The sequence below is a fragment of the Brachycentrus maculatus genome, unplaced genomic scaffold (assembly GCF_059751285.1).
Source record: "Brachycentrus maculatus isolate JH-2025_06_01 unplaced genomic scaffold, ASM5975128v1 h1tg000055l, whole genome shotgun sequence".
NCBI classification, from domain to species: Eukaryota; Metazoa; Arthropoda; class Insecta; order Trichoptera; family Brachycentridae; genus Brachycentrus; species Brachycentrus maculatus.
This window is the reverse complement of record NW_028280809.1, coordinates 3,318,529-3,342,277: the sequence shown is the minus strand read 5'-3', so window position 1 is coordinate 3,342,277 and position 23,749 is coordinate 3,318,529. Positions and strand designations below refer to the sequence as shown.

Below are 23,749 nucleotides of genomic sequence, written 5' to 3'. Positions count from 1 at the left end.
CCTGGATTCAATGATAGCATCTGTGAGTTTAAAAAAATGACGACAACCTCCCATTGCGAGTAGATGACAATTTATTTCTATATTATTTTTTACATCTCATCAAAGATGAAGAAGAATATGGAAGTCTGAGCATTTACAGGGCTGACGACCGTCAGCCCTGTAAATGCCAAGACTTCCATATTCTTCTTCATCTTTGATGAGATGTCAAAAAATAATATGAAAATAACTCCTGTAATTGAAGATAATCCAGATTTTGTGAACATGTATTTGGATACACTCAAAATGTTGTAGACAATTTATTTGTTTGCAGTAAGATTTAAATGTTATATTTTTATGGTTGATGACAAATTGAATAATATATCAAGGTAAAATATTTATGAACGAGATCTTCTTTTTTTAAGTGGCTTTTTACCCTTAGAATGTTCTAACTATAGTCTGGTTATTTTTTATTTACACTTTTTACATTCAACTTTAAAACATTTAAGTATTCCTTTAAATTGGATTCGTTTTATCAGTAACGTTAGTTTGATAATTCAGTTATTTTACATGCATTATCCGCCATTATAAATGTATACAAATTTTAAGATATTTACAAATTAATTTAAACACAGTTTGTTAGAGGAGGTTAATAAAGTTGAGATTTTACTAGGTGATGGAGTGTAAATACTGGAAAAATCTGATAGGAAGCTCGGGTAGAGTTGAATAACGGGAACTCAAAGAACATGTGGTCCAGAATCAATGAAAGCAGTGTTTAAAAAAACGCTCTCTCCCAATTTAAAAGGAGTGATCGTTTTAAGTTTTACAACGCACTATATCGCACTATGAGTCATTGTACGCTGTGAAGTTTGCTGCGAACGATCTGTCAGTCGTAAAAAATACCAAGGTTGAATTCTATTCCAAACGATAATAATAAGACTTTTGCTAGGGGATTGCGTGTTCGAATGTGATTTGACAAGTTGTAACTTCCAATGTATGGTATATGGATAGTATTGAAATGAACACAACTCGAACCAATCATCCGAATATTCGCTTACCTCACAGGTGTTTTCGAATTTAATTATAAATACATTGATATCTGAGTTTTAGCTGCTGACTAAATGGTTGAGTACTTTGATATGAATACAAATATTTATATATATTCACGCGACAATGGTGTTATATGGAGCTAGCCGCTTTAAAACTTTATTGACATCACTAATCCTCAGCTCCGTAGTTGTTGGTTCTAATTCCGATGGCGAAGTGGAAAATTTACCGATATGTGGAAGTGATCTTGAAGATTTAACACCCAGTAAAAAGTAAGTGTACATTCAATGTCTCTGTTATAAACTTTAATACTTACATTTTAAATTTTCATAACATTCATTTTATCCATTTATTCATATTGTGCTACAATTTGATAAGGATTTATTACATATTATGCATCATGTGCAACAAATTATAACTTTTCACTTTAAAGTATTGAGTCTGATAATAGGATTATTATTTATAGAACATCAAATGCCTATAGGTTTTCTGGGAACTTCGTGTATAGTTTATTTTTTATATGCAAAGAATGTACAAAATTAATTCACTCTTTTTAGAAGGTCATTAGAATATATTTATAGTGTTATTTTTTTTAATCTTACTTTCTGTAAATAATATGACTGTTTATCATAATGAATTTATTTATTTAACATTAATAATCAAATCAAATACATTATTATAAGTTTAAATGCAATATATACTTATTTATAAGCAGACTGAATGCAGTCGAAATGCGATCCCTCAGACGAATGTGTGGCAAAACGATGTTTGATAGATGTTCGAATGATGAAATAAGGAAAGAATGTAAGGCTGAGATAAGCATTATCGATAAAATTAAGAAAGGTGTGTTGAGATGGTTTGGACATGTGGAGCGTATGAGTGAAGAAAGAACGGTTAAACAAATTTATGAGGCGAATGTAGTTGGAAAAAGAAGCAGAGGACGACCGAGGAAAACTTGGCACAATCAGGTATGTCAAATACTTGAAAGCGGCCGGGTCAGGAGTCGTAATAATCGTCGGGTATGTATGAGGAGATGCATGAATGTAGAAGAGGCAAAGAATGTTTGCAAAGACAGAGTGGTGTGGCGTTCGATTCTCTCTGCCTACCCCTGCGGAGAAGTGGCGTGATGGTTAGTTAGTTAGTTTTTATACTTATTTAAAAAGAAATGAACTTTGTATTTTTATTTAATTTAATATTCTATAAATAGCACAAACATTCAAGCAATATAATTGTGATATGTAAAGCTTCTTTTACTTATGCTTACTTTTATTTTATCTTATTCAGTAATAAATTATATGACTTCAAAATAAATAGGAATTTATTTTAAGGCTGTTTACATTTGTTAAATACATTAACTAAGAAAAAATTAAGAAATGTGTGTTGAGATGGTTTGGGCATGTAAATTTAATATTCCATAAATAGCACAAACATTCAAGCAATATAATTGTGATATGTAAAGCTTCTTTTACTTATGCTTACATTTATTTTCTCTTATTCAGTAATAAATTATATGACTTCAAAATAAATAGGAATTTATTTTAAGGCTGTTTACATTTGTTAAATACATTAACTAAGAAAAAATTAAGAAATGTGTGTTGAGATTGTTTGGGCATGTAAATTCAATGAGTGAAGAGTGAACAGTGTAACAAATTTATCAGGCTCAATTTAGTTGTAGAAACAGAGGAATACCGAGGAAAACTAGTTATGATCAAGTTTTTCAAATACTTGAAAGTTGTCAGGCAGGAGTCGGATTAATCGATGGGTATGTATGAGGAGATGCATGAATCTGGAAGAGGCAAAGATTGTTTGCAAAGACAGATTGGTGTGTCATTCCATTCTCTCTGCTTACCCTTGCGGAATGGCGTGATGGTTAGTTGGTTTAAATATATTACCATATGAATTTTTGATGAGATCTACACATGTGCTTAACATTGATTCTGGACTGGTTGAGAATAATAATTATTAGAGCTGACTATTAGTTTTCCAACTTGTCGGCCATTTTAAAGTTTAAAATCTAATAGACTAGAATTTACAAATATTTATGAAGTGAAAAGAGATTGTCTTCTTATAAAAAAAATGAAAAAGATAATTTTTTGCATCACAGGCTACCATTGAGAGAAAATATTTATAACAAAGATAAATGACAAAATAAAATGTTTTATGAACTTTTTCGCTGAGGGATGTTTTATGAACTATTTGAGCTACATGAATAATTTTTATAAAAAATATTCAGTCTGTGTGGAGAGTTTCTAGGTTCGACCCCCGCTTTATCAAAGCTTGATTCCTATTTTCAAAAATAATCCTCTTAGGCTTGCCTGAAAATAATATTGAATTGAAATATTTGGGTATAAACAGAATGTATATAGGGTAAGATATTTAGGAGGACCTATTTATTTTTGATAAACGTCAACATCTCATTTTCAAATTTAAAAAAAATATTTTATGTATTTATTAAGCTTCCAGCATTAATTGGATTAAGTAAAAAAAAAACTTGTTTAATTATATGAAATAACTTATCCTGTCTCTTATTTATTATTTCATTAATTGCTCAAGTTTTTTATATGTGTCTCTTTTGGGTTTCATTCAGTTGGATAAAATATATTTTTCTGGATGGCACCAAATTATTTAAATTTAAATAATGAAGCAAGTATAAACTGGTCATTAAATCAATACAAATTGATTTGATTCCTTTAACTTCCAGACACAGCAAATACATGTACATATATAAATGGGTTTCATCAATTTATTTCGCTTTTCAGCCTTCTTTTTGTCAGCACTTTAGATGGTCAAGTGACAGCTCTCGATGCCAGAGATGGAACTGAAAAGTGGAATCTTCAAACAGGAAGTCCTCTTCTTTCATCCAGCATTCATAGACTTGAGGTAAAACAAACCAACTCGATTAAACATATTTTTTCATATTTTTTCTGGGTTCTTGTATTGATGCGATTTTAAAATGACGTTTACCTGAATTAGGGAACTTCCTTGCTAGGCATCATGGTCTGGTAAATTATAAGTGTTGTATTTGCAAATAAAGTGCATGGGAATATGGTAACAATACATTATTACAGCTAGGGTATTATGTAAAAATAACTCATAATTAGGATGCAGTCGGTTTATTAAATAGGTCGCTATGACAGTGCAAGAACAAGTGTATTCAGTCTCCTTTGCGTCAATCTTGAAAGAGGTTGGGCCTTTGCGTAAACATTCCCCCATGTACACCCCTGCCCTGCCCCTAGCGGGCGCTTAGGGTCATAGGTCAAGTTGTCAGAAATATTGCGCCGTAACACATAAAAGTTTAAAGGTCAAATTCTCATATCATTTTTTTGCAAATTCTTTCAGACACCGCAATATGGTTATAGCGCTTTAAATATATCTCTGTTGAAGAGTTATCATTTGTCACTCACACGTTTTTGGGTGACAACGGTGGATCCTTTGGTTTCATTTGTTTTATGGAGTACCTAATGATAATTGGTTGTTTTTTTTTATTGCCGAGAAGATTTATTATCTGTTTCTCATAAGTCGTGTTCTTAGTCACTATCCATTTAAATTTATTAGCTATATAATTGTAGTTATACAACTATTCCGTTAAACTTATTTTTTATGGGTTGAGTCATGTTAGAGGTTGTTTGATATTGGGTGAAGAATGAATTCTTTTGACTTGTTTTAATAGGATATTTAGCCTATGTTTTAATAGGATATTTAGCCTACATGAAACCTCGTGTATCCATTTAAATTTATTAGCTATATAATTGTAGTTATACAACTATTCCGTTAAACTTATTTTTTATGGGTTGAGTCATGTTAGAGGTTGTTTGATATTGGGTGAAGAATGAATTCTTTTGACTTGTTTTAATAGGATATTTAGCCTATGTTTTAATAGGATATTTAGCCTACATGAAACCTCGTGTATCCATTTAAATTTATTAGCTATATAATTGTAGTTATACAACTATTCCGTTAAACTTATTTTTTATGGGTTGAGTCATGTTAGAGGTTGTTTGATATTGGGTGAAGAATGAATTCTTTTGACTTGTTTTAATAGGATATTTAGCCTATGTTTTAATAGGATATTTAGCCTACATGGAACCTCGTGTAGGCTCAATAACCATTGCATTGTTTGTTTTAGTAGATATGGGTTCATTTAAACATTTAAATCAATTTGATATATTCAATAATAAACTCAAATATCCAGTAGAAAAAAAACAGCATTATTTGTTTATTACTTTCTTTTAACTATATTTGCTATTTGATCTAAACAAACCGTTAAATACATTTTCTTTGAAATAGCAAAATGATGAATTTTTTAGAGGAAAAATATTTGTGTTATTACATACACAAATATTTCATTTTATACTGTTTTTGTAGGCCTGAGCACTTATTAAAATGTGAAGTAAGTTTCTCGGCTCGTTTTACTGACTATACGAATCCTCGCATCGTAACGTGTTGTTACGACGAAATGGCTCCGGTCAGTCCTCACCATTAGATTTACAAACGACGGCCCTCACTTCACTAATAGAACGAAGAATCATTGGCGAGATGTGAACTTATGGAATAAGTACAATGCGATTTATTGCAAATAAGTACTATGTATGCCACTTTTGACGACGCACATTCTTTTGTGTGCTAATCACAATTTTAGATGCTCACATTCATTTGTGTCCTAATCACAATTTTACATGCTCACATTCTTTTGTGTCCTAATCACAATTTTACATGTTCTCTCTTTTGCCTACCAATTTTTACTGCCTATCAATCACCCGCAATACAGATAATTTTACCTTCACAAGTTCCTAGATATTTGAGGACTTCGATGCTGGATTCTGTGTCTTTAATGTATATTGTATTTTTTAGCTAAATAGTGGAGGACAATGGGTTCGCCTGGTTCCATCTTTGGGAGGATCTCTGTACCGCTTCAGTGGCGATTCACTGGAACCTCTTCCTCTCTCTGCTGATCAGTTGCTCTCATCATCACACAAGTACTCTGATGACCTCGTCATCGCAGGTATGACACCTACTTTTTTATGGGTAAAGTTTCTCTCGTCCATTTCTTTACGTAGATAAAAATGTTATTCAAACAACTCAGATGTTTATTTTTTATGATACATATGCATGTGCTTAGAACTGGAACTTTTATGAGTAAAAATATTTATGAATTCGAAAAACTTTGTCATTGTGATTCTGGGAATCGAACCCGGGACCTCCAGCACGGTAGCTAAACACGCTGACCATCACACCACGGAGGCGGACAATAGATTATAATATATATCACTAACAATCCCCCGAAGGTTGAATTCAGTATTTGTGTACATTTTAAGATTTAGATAAGTATATCCAAACTTAGTTTATAACCAACAGAAGGAATCATTCACGATACATATTTGTAATTCTTGTTCTTTCCATGCTGTTTTATTTTTTTCTTCCATGTTGTTGTATATTTTAAAGGTGGTAAGGAGACAGCCTCTATGGGCGTATCAACCAGAACTGGGAAAGTGGTTTACGAATGCTCTCTCTCCGGTTGTGTCAATGCCACCAGGACTTCTTCAGGAGAGAAAATATCCGACGATTCTTCCGAACTTGTGGTTATTCAGAGAGTCACACAAACCGTGAGAGCTCTAGAGCCCAGAACTGGACAAGAGAGGTTTGAAAACCACATATTTTTTAAATCAAAATATCGTAGTCATACAGGAGAAAGTGACCAAGTGCATTTTTTTACAAAAACGTGATCATTGACTATTTGACATCTTACTAGCTTAATATTGCCCTGAAAAAATCCCAAAGGATTTTAAACTTGGAAGTATTCACTTGTTAAAAATGACTAACTGCATTGATGTTTATTTTCTTGCCAAGCAAAAGTGACTTAAATGGCCCTCCTGAACATTTGACGTTTTGTATACATTATAGTATAAATTAGTCATATTGTATGGCATAAGACTATGATATAGTCTTATGCCATACAATATGACTAATTTACAGTCACCATGACCAGTGTTACCACAATTGTCTTAGTATCACAGTACTTACCTATAAACTTTCATATAACGGGTAGTTTGAAGTGCATTTGCGAAACATTTTACACATCATCCACATTATAATTTGGTTGCAGTGTTCAATGGTGATTATTTTTGGTTAAGACATTGAAAACAATACAGGTTTACTACTTTAAATTTCATTTGCATTGAATTGTACGATGAAAGAAACAATAATATTTCAGAATAATTTATAATATACATATGTATGATTTTTTATAATATCGCTCCTTTCAACAACGTCATATTAAAAAACTTTTTAAAAGATTTTTCAGGAGATTGTTTTTAAAGTTTAAAAATATATCACAATGTATTAAAAATAATTATTATTATTATTGAACTTTTTTACTGTGCAAAAGATCTTTTTAGGTAAATCTGAAGATTTTTTCTTTATTTGAAAAATATTAAGTAAATTTAAAAAAATAATTAAACAATACCTTTTCTTTAAAATGCAAAAACAATACTTTATACCCTGTAACGGGTAAATATTAAGTTTAAAATGTGCCGCTTTTGCTGGGATATAGTACATTTTCTGGGCATTCTGAAAACATGCACAACTGAAAATAGACGTTTTTTGATATATGACGTTGTTGAAAGGAGTGAGCGATATGAGTAATGCTCGTAGCTAGGTTTAATAAATTTTAAAATCGTAATAAATAACGTAAAGAAATTTATTGCATAAATTATGATTGATTTACTACATTTTGAGTGTGTCCAATTACTTGTTCACAAATCTGGATTATCTCCAATTAGGAGTTATTTTGTTATATTATTTTTTGACATATCTTCTTCATCTATGTTCTCTTCAGAGATGTCAAAAAATAATATAATGTTTGATTCTTTTAGAATTTATGCTATTTTCTGGTTCTCTTTGTGAGGTAATAATTTTCAGTTCGATTATTGTAGATGGAACTTCAGTGTTGGACAACACAAACTCTCTCTGCAACCGTTCAAGGGATGTGCCCTACCAACTGCGTATATGACCGTAGAATCGGAATTATCTTTCCGTGTAGTCGTTCCGGAAGGACTGATTTGTGCAGTGGAAAAAAATGCCCCTCATAATGTAGTTTGGAAGCACAAGGTAATATTTTATAATGATATGTTAGATGGCCAACAATAATGTCATAGATACAAAATGAAAAGATTTGAAATCTAGAATAAATTTTCCTATTTATAATAAATAAAAAATGCTTTTCGAATCAATCAATAGGTATATGTTATAGAATTGTGAATGTTATATGTGTATAAAGTGATCATTTAGCCAGCCTATGACAAGTCTTAAGCCCTGTAAATACAGGTAATACAGTAATTGTCTATGTTGAGATGTCCTAACTCCTAAGTAGAAATGGATATAAATATAGAATATATATTGGATTTTTTTTTTGTTTTTTAGAATATACGTTAAATTAATTTTTTTCGAAATATATATATATGTATTTATTTACAAAAAACTTATTTATTCAATCCAAATATGATGTTTCAATAATAAAAAAATCAATTATGCAAATGTTACCTGGGTTTAAAGAATGTTAAGTTGCTATTTAACATACGCAGGGCCTTAACCTGTTAACCGGGCGGTCCGCTGTCCAATTACGCAACTTCTAACGGGCGCGAATACTGATTCACTCTGTGTCTTAAATTCATGTCGAGACATGTATGGATGACTAATACCTTTGTTGTTCGAAAAATATACATCCATATATATATAATATAATAAACATGTATTTCAAGGACGTATTCATATGTCCTACCCGTACCCGATATTGTTTACGTTTGACGTATTTATGCGTCCTGCCCGGTTAACAGGTTAAGCAATTAAAATGAGAATGCAGATAATTTTTTCCAGTTGGACACACCGATAGTAGCTGCCTGGAACGCCCAGGGCAAGAAGCTGGAGTCCATCGACCTGTTTGGGGCGGCCTTCGTGCCCTCCTGGTCCCCCAATCTTCTGCCCACCTCTCCTCTCCAGCAGCATCCCACCATCCCCAACTTCAACCCTCCCGCCGTCTACATAGGGATGCACGACCGTCAGGTATGAGACACATCACTAATTTGATATTTCTTCTTTTTCTTTATTCCTTATCTGTCATTTTACTTACTTACCTTCAGCCTTCTTCTCGTGTCCTGTATTGAATAAAGGCCTCCCTCTCTCCCAGGTCTCTGTTGGACACAACTCTCTTCCAGTGCAGGCCCTCTATTTTTTTAATGTCATCGGACCATGGCATTAAAAAAATAGAGGGGCCTACCAACGCTTCTGCGTCCTGTTCTAGGCCTCCACTCATGCACCTTTTTCATCTATCTATCCTCAGACATACGTGCCACATGACTTGCCTAGTTCCACTTTTATTCCATGATTCTTTGAGCCACAAATGTGTGAATAGACATATCGCTCACTCCTTTCAAGAACGTCATAAATCAAAAAACTTGATTTTTCGGGAGAACGTTTTTAAAGTTTAAAAATAAAATATAATTTATTAAAAATAAATATTAAGCTACTCGTTGAACTTTTTACTGTGCAACAGATCTTTTTAGGTTTAACCTGACGGTTTTTTCTCCATTTGAAAAACATTAAGTATATTTCAAAAAATAATTAAACAATACTTTTTCTTCAATATGCAAAAACTACACTATCTACCCTGTAGCGGGTAAATATTAAGTTAAAAATATGCCTCTTTTGCTGGGATATAGTACATTTTCTGGACATTCCGAAAACATGCACAACTGAAAATTGACGATTTTTGATTTATGACGTTCTTGAAAGGAGTGAGCGATATGTCTATTCACTCATATGTCTATTATGTTAAATTAAATTGTGTGAATAGACATATGTATTTAAATTAAAATACAAAATTAAGTAATATCTTCTTTATTAGAAATCATTACATGATTTGCTTATCACCCCAATCAGTGAGAAATTTCGGTTGCATGTTGCGTATTTCTAGCTTTTGATATTTCACAGTTTGACATAAACTTAAGCTGGACAGAAATATAGACTGAGAAAAAGTAGTAAATAACATCCTAATCAGGTAATCTAAAAAGTAATCATCATAAATATGATACATAAAAGTAATAGTATAAATAACTAATTTTACGAGTTTGATTGCCCAAATTCACAAATCTGCTCTCTAGTTTGACCTTGTCATAGTCAATCAAATTACTTTTTTAAATTAAATTTTCTCTAATAAATAACTGTCACTCAGACCCACGTACTTGAAATCAATATAATTACAACCCAATTTGTTTTGTTTAATGAAATTTTCAACCACGATAAGGAGAAATTTTCGAAAACATTAATTTCTCCACTTTCTGTATATTTTGAAATTTTCAACTACGGTAAGGGGAAATTTCGAAAACTTTAATTTCTCCACTTTCTGTATATTTTGATAATATTTTATTGGCGATGGTTTGGTATAATTTCAATAACTGCTGTTTATTTAACTTTTTTTTATTGTTGATCTGAAAATGTCAAAATGTCTAAACAAAATACTGCAAAAAATTGATGGACCAAAGATGTATTATATTTACCGTTTTTGATCATGTTCATTAATTATTTAGCACTTATTTTACTCTTATTTGAAAATTAATACTTAGTATGAGAAAAACATAGACTTTTTATTGTTGTCAGTTATATATCCAAGAGTCTGTGAGGATGCAGAACCTGATAGAGAGTCACACGACCAGTCGGCTAGCTATTGGCTCCCACCACGATCATCTGCCTTCTCTCGTCATTCCTTGGAAACCGGTGCACGCAAGCGCTCTGGACTGGGAACAAAACACGGAGACGGGCTTGCTATTGCACGAGAGGGACGCCACCACCGCTCTCTCTGTCTTGTACGCTTCGGAGTATGTCAATGGTATTAAAATTCTTTATTAAAATAAAGTTAAATAACGGACTGAACACCATAAGGGTTCAGGTGATTTAATGTTTAAGTTTCAGGGCCCATGTAATGGTGAGTAGACATTCACTTGCGAAACTGGTGTCCTAGGTTTGATTCCTCTCAATTTAATATTGAATTTAAAATGAAAAGAACTAGTGTGCCAGAATATTTGTGATGTATTTTTCATTTATTGTTTCGGCATTTACTTTGTGGTTAGACATGGTGAAATTATTTAAGAAAACACTTGTTTTTTTACCACTTGAGTTTATTTTATGACGACTAGTTTCGGAAGCTAAGCTTCCATCTTCAGGTCTAAATGTAAAATTTACATTTAGATCTGAATATGGAAGCTTAGCTTCTGAAACTAGTCACCATAAAATAAACTCAAGTGGTAAAAAAACGAGTGTTTTCTTTAATAATGTAGTTTTTATATCTTGTTTTCCCATCTTATATCTCTATTTTAAGTGCAGATAAGCATCTAAAATGGAAGCTCTGCGAGTAAATAAATTGCGTTAGAAAATTATTCAATTATTATTATTACACATCTATTCGAACTGCTTATCAATTGATGGCACTGAATCTTCGTGTTTTTTTAGAGCATTTCTTGATTTTCTCATGCCTTAGAGGAAACCCGCTCACATAGCATGGGTGAAAATTGTGCGCCATGAGTTAGTTTATACTATGATGTTCTCTGCCTAACCTGTACATGATGTTTGTGTAAGAGTACTAAAGATAGTTATTTTACAAGTCAAGATACCGTGTATAAAGACTTACTGCATTTGTTCTGATTTCTGAAGAACAGTTCTCCCATCACTAAAAAATTTAAATATCAAACTCACATTTCATTCTAAAAACTAGAGTAGCCTTTTCTGTAATTCCATTGGTATTATGTTGACGATAGAACTGTTACATTTTCATAGTTCTTTTTTTCTACAAATGAACATTGTTTTAACTGCATGATCATTTCTTTTCTCTTAATAAATTTTACCCACTTTTGTCTATTTACTATGTATTAATATATTTTTTTAAGGTAATGGATACTATCTTTATACCGAAGACGACCGTAGAGTCATTGAGGATCCCACTTGTGATAAACATAACAAAAGCCTTCTTGAGATAGAAGACAAGTCATCCACTGCTGACCCAATAGTGGAGTCGTCTATGGAAGATGAGTTTGTTTGGTCGGATGATGAGCCAATACACATCTTTGTCGTTTCTCTATGGTTTTGGTGGTAAGTTCTAATTTAATAAATATATAATCTATGCATGATTTTTGGACTTGCTCGTATTTTGATCATAGACAAACATCAGAATATTTTGTCGGGTTTCTCATTCATTTTAATTGTGATATTATCATTAATATAATATCAAATAATTTTCTTCTTTATAACACCACCCAATGGAGCATAAGGCAATACAAAATAATGCAGTTATATCTCGTTTTAAATTAAATACATATAGGCAAACTAATCTGTTTTATGCTTATAAGCAATATAAAATTTATATAATTTAATATTAGTATGATTTGACGCTCAACTGTGTAATTGACATCACGGGTACAATCGTAAAGTTAATTCAAGAAAAATCCTTAAGGCTGAGATCTCAAACGTTCAAATTCAGAAAGTGAACAGCCGCGCTAGGGGTCAGAAGTGTTTCCGCAAGCAATTTTTTTTATATATATTAAAATTTGTTTTTTTTTTTAAAAAATATATACTAAAAAATGGTTTAATTTTTTTATAATAACTCTTCTTTTCAAAACTGAATATTTTTGTTGAAGAAAAACTTATTTTTTCAATACAAAAACTATATTTTAGTAAAAAAATTAACTATGTAAAATTTTACCTGGATTTAAAGAAAATTAAGTTGCAATTTATCGTATTATGGGTCTTAAAAATCACATTGTTTAAATTATCATCATAAATGACACATCTCATCCATACTTCTTTGGGACTAATTTAGTTTTGATGATTAGATAAAAGTTCGTGCATACTTGTTGAGGTGAATTTTCTTATGCTTGTCTAATGTTCCTTATAAGGTGGAGACTGACCAGATCATTTCGTCGTAACGTAACGTCGTAACATCGCCCGCGGCGAGCATCACCGAGCATCCGAAACTATGGATAGAGCACTCGGCTCGCTGTACTGACTGCCTGAATGCTCGCATCGTAACCTGTTACGTTACGACGAAATGCTCCGGTCAGTCTCCACCTATCGAGTCCTCATATGTGTGATTAATATGTATCTCTGCATGTGTAGTAATAATACGTGTTTTCTAGGAAAGAAGTTGCGGTAATAGCACTCAGTACGGCCGTATGTTTGAATTTACTATCACATAGATTCCGACGTAAATTTATCCCACCGGAAGTCCACAGAGTAAGATTCCACTTTTTATTTTCACTTTTTTATTTAACTAATTATTGGTGAGGTTTATCCTTAATTTGTACGAGAAAGTAAACAAAAATATATTTATTTTAATTTACACTTAATTTTGAAGAAAATGTATGATTAGAATATAATGTAAATACGTATATCCTGTTCTGTGACTTTCGTTAATATAAATTTGATCGCAAACATACCACATAATATGCAAGTGCTTTGTCAGTTATTTTACATATAAAAATTAAATTGAAGAGCCCAAACGTATTTTTATTTTAAAATTGGTAATTTTTTTTTACCCTTATAACAATGATATACTACAATGATCTAAATTTATATTTTGATTTCAATTTAAAATCGACAAAAAAAAAAATTTTTTTTTATTCGGTGGTAAGTCTTCATGATCTTTGCCCAGTGTTCTGATAAATCCCAAATTAAATGTATTTGTTAGATTTTATTTACATTAAAAATTAATTTTTTAAAACTAAAATTATCTTAGATCTCTCTCCATTTAAGGCAAATCCAGTTTATTGTAATAGGCTTGAAATTAGACCATTGTCTAATTGTTTCTTCCCTGCGAAAAGAGTAATACAGTAAAACCTCTCCTAGCGGTCACCTCTAAACAGCAACCACCTCTTTATCAATGTCGATTTTTATTTCCCAGAATTTTTATATAAGAAAACATACACATTTAAACCTCTTAAATGTGGTCCCATAAAAAATCTCTATAAAACGGTCACAGTCATCAAAACAAATTATTATCCTAGAGTTAATTACCTCTATATAAAGGTCAGTTTACTAGGAATAAAGTCATTTCAAAATGTGAATAACTGCAACTGAGGATAATCCCACATGCGGCTTAACAGATATAGCGTCATGTTAAATAGAGAAGGCGGATATGTACTTCTGAGAATCTCTACAGCAACAAGCAGTCTATTATAGCAGTTATAGGGTTTTCCATTTATTACCGTCTGAAGACTGGTCACCTTCATAAAACATTCATATTTACATTCCAAAAAAGTGACCACTAAAGGGAGGTTTCATTGTATTTACTATTTCATCCCGGTTTCTTTTAAACCAGTTCCCTGACTAGCCCGAGCGTGACTGAGCCCGACTCGTTAGTCCTGCTTTGCCCGAGTCAAATATTGACCCATTTGTTTTTATTGAATAAACCGAGTGGTGTTTGGACAGTCTTGTTTTGACCTGTTGGTGACGATTTATTGCAAGGCTAAAAATGTCGCTACGCTAGCTGTTGCAGCTACTTGCGATGTATTTTTTTCTCTTGTTCAGATACTTCCAGAGCTAACATTACAAAATTGTTACATCTCAACTTCAACTATGGTCAATAAAAGCAACATTTAGGAATATTTAGATTTTTCCCGTTTTTAAATGACATTTTCATATGGTGTACAAAATACATATCACCATTGCATGCAGAAGTTTTTTAGTACCACAAGGGAAAGGTTAATCTGTCTAGATGTTGATAAAACATTATCCCTCTTTTTTTTCCAGCATTACGTTCTAGTGGAGAGGAAGGTACAGATAGTTCCACAGCCTTCTACATCGGGCCCCATCCAGCCGCAGGAACAGACTCCTCCCCCGTTCAACAGTCGCTACCTGGCGGACTTCACTCCCTTGCAGTGCCTGGGAAGAGGTGGCTTCGGAATCGTTTTTGAAGCTAAAAATAAAATAGACGACTGTAGCTATGCTGTCAAGAGGATAACTCTCCCTAATAAGTATGTTTTGACACATCTAAGGGCTAAATATTTTTTACCCATTTAAGACATTAATAATAATAGTAATATTGCTTTTATTTTTTAAGAAAATTGATAAGATATGTATGATTAAATACTTAAAAGGATTATTGTAATATTCATTCCATCCCAGTTTTAACTCGTACATATTTGTGTATGTTTTTAAAAGGCAAATATTCTCCTTCTGCAAACCATTTAGAAATATGTATGTACATAGTTAAGTACCAAAGAAATGTTGAATGTTTTTTGGTCTTATAGTGAGGTGCCATTGTCATTTTTCACATACGTTTAAAATTTATTGCATGCTTTTGACTAATTAAAAATACTATGTCAATGCCCAGATTTCAATATTCTTCTTCATCTATGTTAATATATCAACAAAAAAATCTTAATACAAATAACTCCTCCTAGTAAAACAAATCCTGAATATGTGAGCAAAAATTTGGACACACTCAAAATATTGTGACTATCATATAGATTTCCACAATACATTTGAATAGGCTTGTACAATCGCTTAAATGATTAAAAATATGTAACTCATGCCTTGGTACATTTTTTTTCAGAAAAGACAAAAGGGATAGAGTTTTGAGGGAAGTACGAGCGCTAGCCAAATTAGAACATAGTCATATTGTCAGGTATTTTAATGCTTGGCTCGAAGAACCACCACCAGGGTGGGTGGATCCATTTGAAAGGTAATCTATTTTAGTATATTTATGTGTTTTTTTTTCTTCTTTCAAAATCGCGGAATAGATGCAAGGAAAATTGTGGCATGTTTAGCTTTCACTTCTCTGCTAATTCTGATGCATATGGGCAGGTGTTGGCTGCATTCCACTGATAATATTAGATGCACCAGAAATTAATCACTACTAGGGTTTTCCTTCAATGACATATCGTTCACTCCTTTCAAGAACGTCAAAAATCAAAAATTGTCAATTTTCAGTTGTGCATGTTTTCGGAATGCCCAGAAAATGTGCTATATCCCAGAAAAAGAGGCATATTTTTTACTTAATATTTACCCCAGAAAGTGTTGTTTTTACATTTTGAAGAAAAGATATTGTTTAATTATTTTTTAAAAATATTAAATATTTTTCAAATGAAAAAAAAACCTTCAGGTTTAACCTAAAAATATCTGTTGCACAGTAAAAAGTTCAATAAGTGGCTTGATATTTATTTTTAATACATTGTATTATATTTTTAAACTTTAAAAACGTTCTCCTGAAAAATCAAGTTTTTTGATTTATGACGTTCTTGAAAGAAGGGAGCAATATCTCCATAAGAATCAATTCAATATCTATTAATTGTTTATCATAGATAACATATTATATTTTTCTTGCAGAGAGTTGAAATCTGGAATGGATTTTACCGAGACCTATTCAAAATTTCCAACGAAAGCAGACACATACGATCACAAGTCTCTCATTTCTAATTTTAAAGATAAAAATGTTTGTCTGAGTATACAGCCGGAGGTATCAGAATCTTACGATAATATTGCCAGCGGCAACTTCAAACCCAGGTTAAAAAGTGGAACCGATCGCCAAAGATCGTACAGCGTGAATGATTCATTTAGCATTGTATTTGAAAAGAGTTTTCGCCATTCATCTAGCTCGAAAGAAAAATCGTTTAGTAGATGCGAAGACTTTGACGAGTCATCGGGCAACGAAGATGACGCTGGTGATTCTTCCATAGTGTTTGCAGAACCTGACGAAAAATCTAAAAGCCACAATGTCAAAAGTCTGGATAGTGTCATATCTATTTCTGATTCCGATTTCCAAGTCCATCCCTCCATTCCCGATCAAGCAAACGAGACTCGAGTCGTGTGCATCAATGAATCGCCGGAGAGAAAATCGAGGAGAGGGCACAGGAGGAATCTGTCGTTGGATCTGAAGAATACGTCCTGCAAAACTCCGGAATTCTTCGGAAAGATGTATCTCTACATACAGATGCAGTTGTGTCAACCCAAGAGTCTACGCGATTGGTTGAGAGAAAATACTTCTCCGGATATAAGACAATTACAGGTATGTTAATAATTTTATCACTATTTCTTGTTTTTTCTCTTTGTGATTCTGAGATACCTCTACCTTAGGGAGTTTGCATCTATTTATGGTTGTTCCTATCTGACTTACGTAGCACTCTAGGAAAAATAAGTTATCCGTATTTATTCATACTTTCTTCTACCTATGGTGATGAACGCATCATTGGAGATAAACTATAGTATTTCAAACTTTAAATTTCTCCCTTTTCAGGTGGTGACAATATTTGAGCAGATTGTCCACGCTGTTGAGTATGTCCACCTTCAGGGGCTGATACACAGAGATTTGAAGCCGAGTAATATATTTTTCTCGGTCGATGGAAGGATTAAGGTGGGAGACTTCGGTCTGGTCACAACCATGGCTGACCCCCTCTCTGAACAGCCGAGGAGTCCAGTTCTGGGCATGCCCGATGCGTCTCATGATAAGCACACTCAGCAAGTTGGTAAGTCTAACGGGACTTTCAAATTAAAGGGACTGAATTCATATATACTCAAATTCACAAACGACGACTTTTTAGATGAGATTTTTAAAAGTTTAATTTGTTACTAAAAATCCATACAAAAAAAATATTAGCTCTATCTTCACTTCTTATATCTTACTCTTGTCTGGTCAAAATCAACATATTCTCTGTATTGTGTACGGAATTTTAAATTTACAAATTTGATTAGATATTTAATTGGTTTCATTTTAAATGATCCAACTTTTGCTGTGTAATTTATTGATTTGGCATTAACGTTGTATCATAACAGGAAGATTTTAAATCACTTGTATAAGACTACTTTTGAGATTATTAATGTAAATATGACTAGTTTCGAGAAATACAGATGTTCTCACCAATACGTGAAAACACAAACGGGTGGTATTTTCACCTGTTGATGAGAACATCTTTAATTCTCGAAACTAGTGTTTACATTACATAGTCAAAAGAAGTCTTATATGTACAACTGTTAGTAATATTAGTATGTATTTAACCACTCACTTTGGTGAGTGGTTATATACTAATATTAGTTAAATTTTTGTAAAAAAATATAAAAGTAAGAATGACTAACCACAAAGTAAATGCTTTAATTTTTTTTAAATATTGAGAATATTATATAACTGTTTAATTTTTATTTATAAAACTTTCCCGTATTGTAGCAGAATGTAATACCCATATCCACGGTTTAAAGTTAATAATATTCTTCATATACTATATGTATAGTTTTATACATGATGAGTTTTACCATTGGACCATTGAGTTTTTCTGTACAAATTTTATTTAATTTGCGTAGGCACCCACCTGTACATGTCTCCCGAGCAGTTGCGCGGAGAGGCCCACGGCTACAAGGTGGACATCTGGTCCCTCGGCCTGGTTCTGGTAGAACTCCTCATTCCATTCTCCACTGAGATGGAAAGAATCACTTCCCTCAAGGCCCTGAGAGATCATAAATTCCCCCAACATTTTCCATCTAAATTTCCACAAGAGGTAATGTGCAAATAAACCTATCAGATTTTGCCAAAGGTTTCAAATAATTAAATCAAATACAATTTCTACATTTTTAATTTAAGTTTTACTTAGTAAATACCTCTATTTCTTAAAATCTAGTGTGACACGTGTTTCGATGCATCATCATTTGTGTGTTTGAAAATGATGTGGAATGCATCGAAACACGTGTCACAATAGATTTAAACAAATAATGGTATGTATTTAGTAAGCAAAACTTAAATTAAAAATGGATAGATTGTACCACAAAATGACTGCCGAGTCATTTAATGAAATTACAAATTCTACTGTTAAATGGTGTGTCTCTCCAAAAAGTCCAAAATAAGTTCGTGGCACTCTTATTTTAAGAATATGAATACAAAACTATAAAGTGTAGTATCACATACTAGCAAATAATATTTTTTAAAATATGACAATCAGTACTAATAAAGTAACAGATTAAATTCGTTGTATTTTAAACGGTTGGAAAATACTGAGAAAGAGTGACGTCATTATGTGTTATTCTTTATTCACAAACCTTGCATACTTTAAAGCAGCAACACATAATTGGAAGGAAATGGAATGTGAATTTTGTAATTAATGTCATGTGAAATTGTTTGTTTTTTTTAAATGGATATAGAAAGAATCTAAAAGAATCCCTTTGTATGTACAGTATTTCTAATCCAATATTCTTCTCATGTGATAATGACAATTATGATTCCATCTAACTCCATAAAATCTGTTTTTTTTTATTGGTTGTATTGGAAGATAACATTTTATAGCCCAGAAGACATATTTTCGATCCTGTAGTTGTACAATGATTCAACAGTAAACAAGTTTATTATAGCCACAATAATTTTTTTCTTACTTGTATTTCAGCACTCTCTTTTGTTGTTGATGCTGTCTCCGGAGCCAAGTAGGAGACCCAGTACTCTGGGAGTACGAGCCCGCGCTCCACTCCTGCATCAGACTGATCACCGATACCACTTCTCTCTCCCACCGAGATCCACCCACCACTCCACCTCATCCAACTGATCACCTTATTTTCATCATATTGTTCATATTCAATGGCGCCAGTCCTGTTCCCCTGGTGATTTCATATTTTCATGCGGTTTTGACGCAACCTTGTAATTGCAAATGCGATTTTTAGTTAGGTATGGTAATCTTATATATATTTTGTTGTCTCTTTCCATTCCATATCTTGTAGTAAACCATATGGAACTTCTTGTCGCTGTTTTTACTTCCTGTTAACTTATAAAAAGTCATTCATAATGGTATCCAATCAATTCAATTTTGAAGTGTATAAACAGTGAACAAACTGTAATTTTTTTTCAGCTCTTTGTGCATATAATGAATATGCTTACCAGATTAGATTTACTTATAAGTAAGATAAAGTTCTTGTAGATAGGAGGTTGAGTCAAAGCAGTGTCTATTAGTGTTCCAACCAGAAATGTTCAAATATATATTTTTTTAATGTTATAAAAACCTCATTAATTCTTGATAAAAAAACAGCATGGTTTAAAGGTTTTAATTTTTAATTGGCAATAAATTATAAAATTTGATAGTTAAATAATTTTCCAACTGAAATTTTGATATTTATTAATTTTTATAATCATTGAATTATGAAATAATCATTACGTATCCTACTTCAAATATTAGAAAATCTTATAATTTCTTTTATAAACCTTAAATATATAAATGGGCTAAATAATAATTTGAATTTTCACATCTTGAAGTTCAGATTGAAAGCATTTTAATGTTATTTTTATTTGTTTTTTATATAAATATGATATTAAATGGTTAGGAATAATTTGCTCGGGTCTGAATTTCATTAAACAGTTGTAATGTTCAATAAAATTGTGATTTTCTTTAACAACAACAGTGCTTACTGAATTTTAGACTTGAAAAAATTTGTTGTTATAGTTTTAAGTAAATTTTCTACTAGTTGCCGGACAATAGTAGTATAAAATTGTGTTTCACGACAATATAAATTAAAAGACATAATATTAAGTATTTCAACTATAAATACAATATTGCATGAAGACCCAAATTTTATTTTTTGTACTATTATTACAGGCTTACAATCGTACATACATTTGCTTAGGTAATAATTTTAAGTGTAGTATTTCACACCGCTGCTTAGTCAACTGTATTAAAAATACGAGTTTTGGTATAAAAACGTCACTAAGTGATAATTTAGTAAAAAACATATAATTCTTTTAACCCATAGGGTGTTTGTACACTACGCGGAATTTTACTATCCGGCAGTCCAGTTTTTTAAATAAAAGTGATTATGACAGATTAGCGTGATCAAGTTCACGCACACCATGTTCGCGCACTGATCTGAAGAAAGACAGACAAAAGCACAAGCCAATCATCCGTTTTTTCATGCTAAACGAACTGCCGGACAGTTAAATTCCGTGTTGTGCACAAGCGCTCATATGATCATTTTGTTATTTTCCATATTTGGAAAAAGTCACCTGTTAAGTATGTAATAGCCAGTATGTACTTCGCAGTGATGTATTGATGGCTTAATGTAAAGATTTCCAACCTCTGGGGTTCCTATAAATGTAATTCATGATAAATTTTATTATTAATAAAAAGGTAGAAAGAAAACAGGGTGCATTTAAATAGGGTTGGGAACGACTGGCTTGGATGTTAAAACCGCTAATTCACAAATTATCTTGAATATCAGTTACGCAAAATATTATTTGTATTTCGAATAACTCTGTTTTGATCAAGTTGTCAATCAATTACAGCAAACTGAGCATATTATTTTTAAATATCCTCATTTTCAGATTTAGAAAAAGTTTATATTATAATTACACACCATTTTGTTTGATGTTAAGTAGGTATCATCCCATAATATTTATTATTTATTTAATTGAGTGTCTGCAGTTTAATAAAACAGCTTTTGGCTATGGTTATAGGATTTGATATTGAGGTTTTGAGTTGGAATTCCAGCAAATGAAAGCTGTTTTCAAAATTTTCTCCTAGAATATAATATTTAATCCTCAGGCCTCAACTATAAATTTATATTATTTAGTAACTGAATGAATAATGATGTCCGCTAATGAACTACATGTAATTGGAATATTTAATTGAACACTGAGTTTAGATGTGGTTTATATAGAAAAGATTTGCCGGTCTGTTTCTAAGAAATGTCACGTACAGATAAGACGTTTTGCGTATAATGTTTCGGAATCAGAAGTCAATGGATTGCATTAGAGAGTTAAAATGGTTTAGTTGTGTGAGAGAATGATCTTGCTTTCTAAGCGTTACCATTCTCAATAACATACAGAATAAGGTTACCTTTTTTGTGTGTCAAAATGCCTCATCTGAACAGGGTCTAAGGGGTTTTTAATCAATCGTTACTTCTTTCAAACCCTCATCCCCACCCAATGGTGCAAAGGGCACTGCATCATATATCGTTGTGTTATCTTGATTCTTAACACATAAAGGAAAGGTGATCAGCTCTTCGCTTCAGGTACCAGTCCAGGGTAATAATGAATAAATATTAGACTGAAAAATCACAATATTTATTTGACCCCACTCTGGGAATCGAACCTGGGACCTCCAGTACGGTATCCACGCGTACTATAGAGGGCGATAATCAATTGTTAAGTTGCGTAATATGCATACACTGCACAATAGTTTGCTAGTTTTTTCAAAAATAATGATTTAAAAATATATAAACCAGTGTCTTATAGATGCTATGCCATGCTGCAGTATCGATTTTGCAACTATGTATGCCAATTCTGCATTCAATTCCAGTAAAATATAATAAAGCAGTTAGGTAAAAAAATTGTTACTATATCTACTCTAAATATATGTATGATCTGGAAAAAATCCTTGAAGTATCATTCAATCTCTCCAAAGTGTATGAAATTTTCCAGAGTACATATATAATTAATCATATAAGAAAACAAAATAAATGTTTTATCAGACCATGGTTTGTATTTAATACAGATTGATTTGGGAATACTCATTTCTGTTGCCTTATTTATATGTATTGTAATCAGTGACGAATTTTGGGTATATTATATGTACCAATAGAAACCGTTCAGCAATAATCTTATATTTTTTTTTTAACCTTCTTCATTTGTGGTTAAGCATGTGTTAAACTTTAAGCAGCCATTTTACTTAAGTTATAAAATAGTTTTTTTTGTTAATAATTTACCCTTCCTACATGTAGTTTGAATGTTATGAAAAGATTGTCCAATTTATATAAATGTAATGAATTTATATAAATGTATTCATATGTGTTTTGTATGAAATTGTTTTAAGGTTTATAGATCCAAATAAATAATTTTACATAATGTGTTTTTAATTGTCTTTTAAGATAATTTACAAGGAGTTCTATCGTGGATTAATAACAGCAAGCTGATAGAGGACCTCAAGGGCTATCATCACAATATACATTTCATTTAGAAAAAAAAAATTGGGCGGAGTATATTAAAATTTTGAAATAAGTAAAGAAGATTTATTTTCTTAAATGTTTTTCGCAGATACTTTGTGGCACATTTTATAAACTTTTTTTAATATTTTTATTATAACCCTTATCCGCACCTAATGGTGCATAGGGCACTGCATCGAATTGACGCGGTGTTTTCTTGATCATTACTTACATGAAGGTAAGGTGATCACTCTTGCGCTTCAGGAACCAGTCCAGGGTAATATTAAATAAATATACAGTGTTAAATCACAAATATTTATTTTCACCCCCCCCTGGGAATCGAACCCGGGACCTCCAGCACGATAGCTAAACACGCTGACCATTACACCACGGAGGCGGACAAAAACTTTATAAAATAAAACAACTTTGTTTTTAACCACTTTTTTATTGGCACATTTTTTCTCCAAACGGTTTCGACAAGAACTTTGTCATCATCAGGGTTTAACTTGTACATGTTTTAAACTATAATATGAATGTATCAATGAGATATTAATACTTTTTTACTGGAACCATATCTGACTGTGTGCAGATTTGAATTAGTGAAAAGGTGGCAAGATCAATAGCGCGCGCCACAGGGAGCATCAAAACACTTGAGCACTTGTGTAGTACACGGAATTTTACCATCCGGCACGTCAGTTAGCGTTTTAAAACGATGATTGGCTTCTGCTTTTGTCCATCTTTCTTCGGATCGGTGCTCTTGATCGATGCGTGAACACATTGCGCGTATATTCGGTCACGCCAAACT

General features: G+C 32.2%; 1 protein-coding gene across 1 annotated transcript; it reads left to right on the top strand.

Moving 5' to 3' along the window:
• The first annotated feature begins 499 nt into the window (after nt 1-499).
• PEK (pancreatic eIF-2alpha kinase) lies at nt 500-19,714 on the top strand. Its single transcript, XM_088278144.1, has 15 exons — nt 500-1,295; nt 3,783-3,903; nt 5,875-6,025; nt 6,466-6,661; nt 7,956-8,130; nt 8,896-9,081; nt 10,675-10,903; nt 11,958-12,159; nt 13,203-13,299; nt 14,815-15,038; nt 15,620-15,748; nt 16,393-17,071; nt 17,300-17,528; nt 18,358-18,551; nt 19,428-19,714. Exons 1-15 carry the CDS (start codon nt 1,150-1,152, stop codon nt 19,581-19,583), a joined length of 3,114 nt encoding a protein of 1,037 aa, XP_088134270.1. The 5' UTR covers nt 500-1,149; the 3' UTR covers nt 19,584-19,714.
• Nucleotides 19,715-23,749: the final 4,035 nt, after the last annotated feature.

Excerpts from the sequence above, each read along its gene's own strand:
- PEK (XM_088278144.1), top strand. The coding sequence starts at position 1,150 with ATGGTGTTATATGGAGCTAGCCGCTTTAAAACTTTATTGACATCACTA. Across the intron at positions 6,026-6,465 it reads TGATGACCTCGTCATCGCAG|GTGGTAAGGAGACAGCCTCT; the intron begins GTATGACACCTA and ends TATATTTTAAAG. Across the intron at positions 9,082-10,674 it reads TAGGGATGCACGACCGTCAG|TTATATATCCAAGAGTCTGT; the intron begins GTATGAGACACA and ends TATTGTTGTCAG.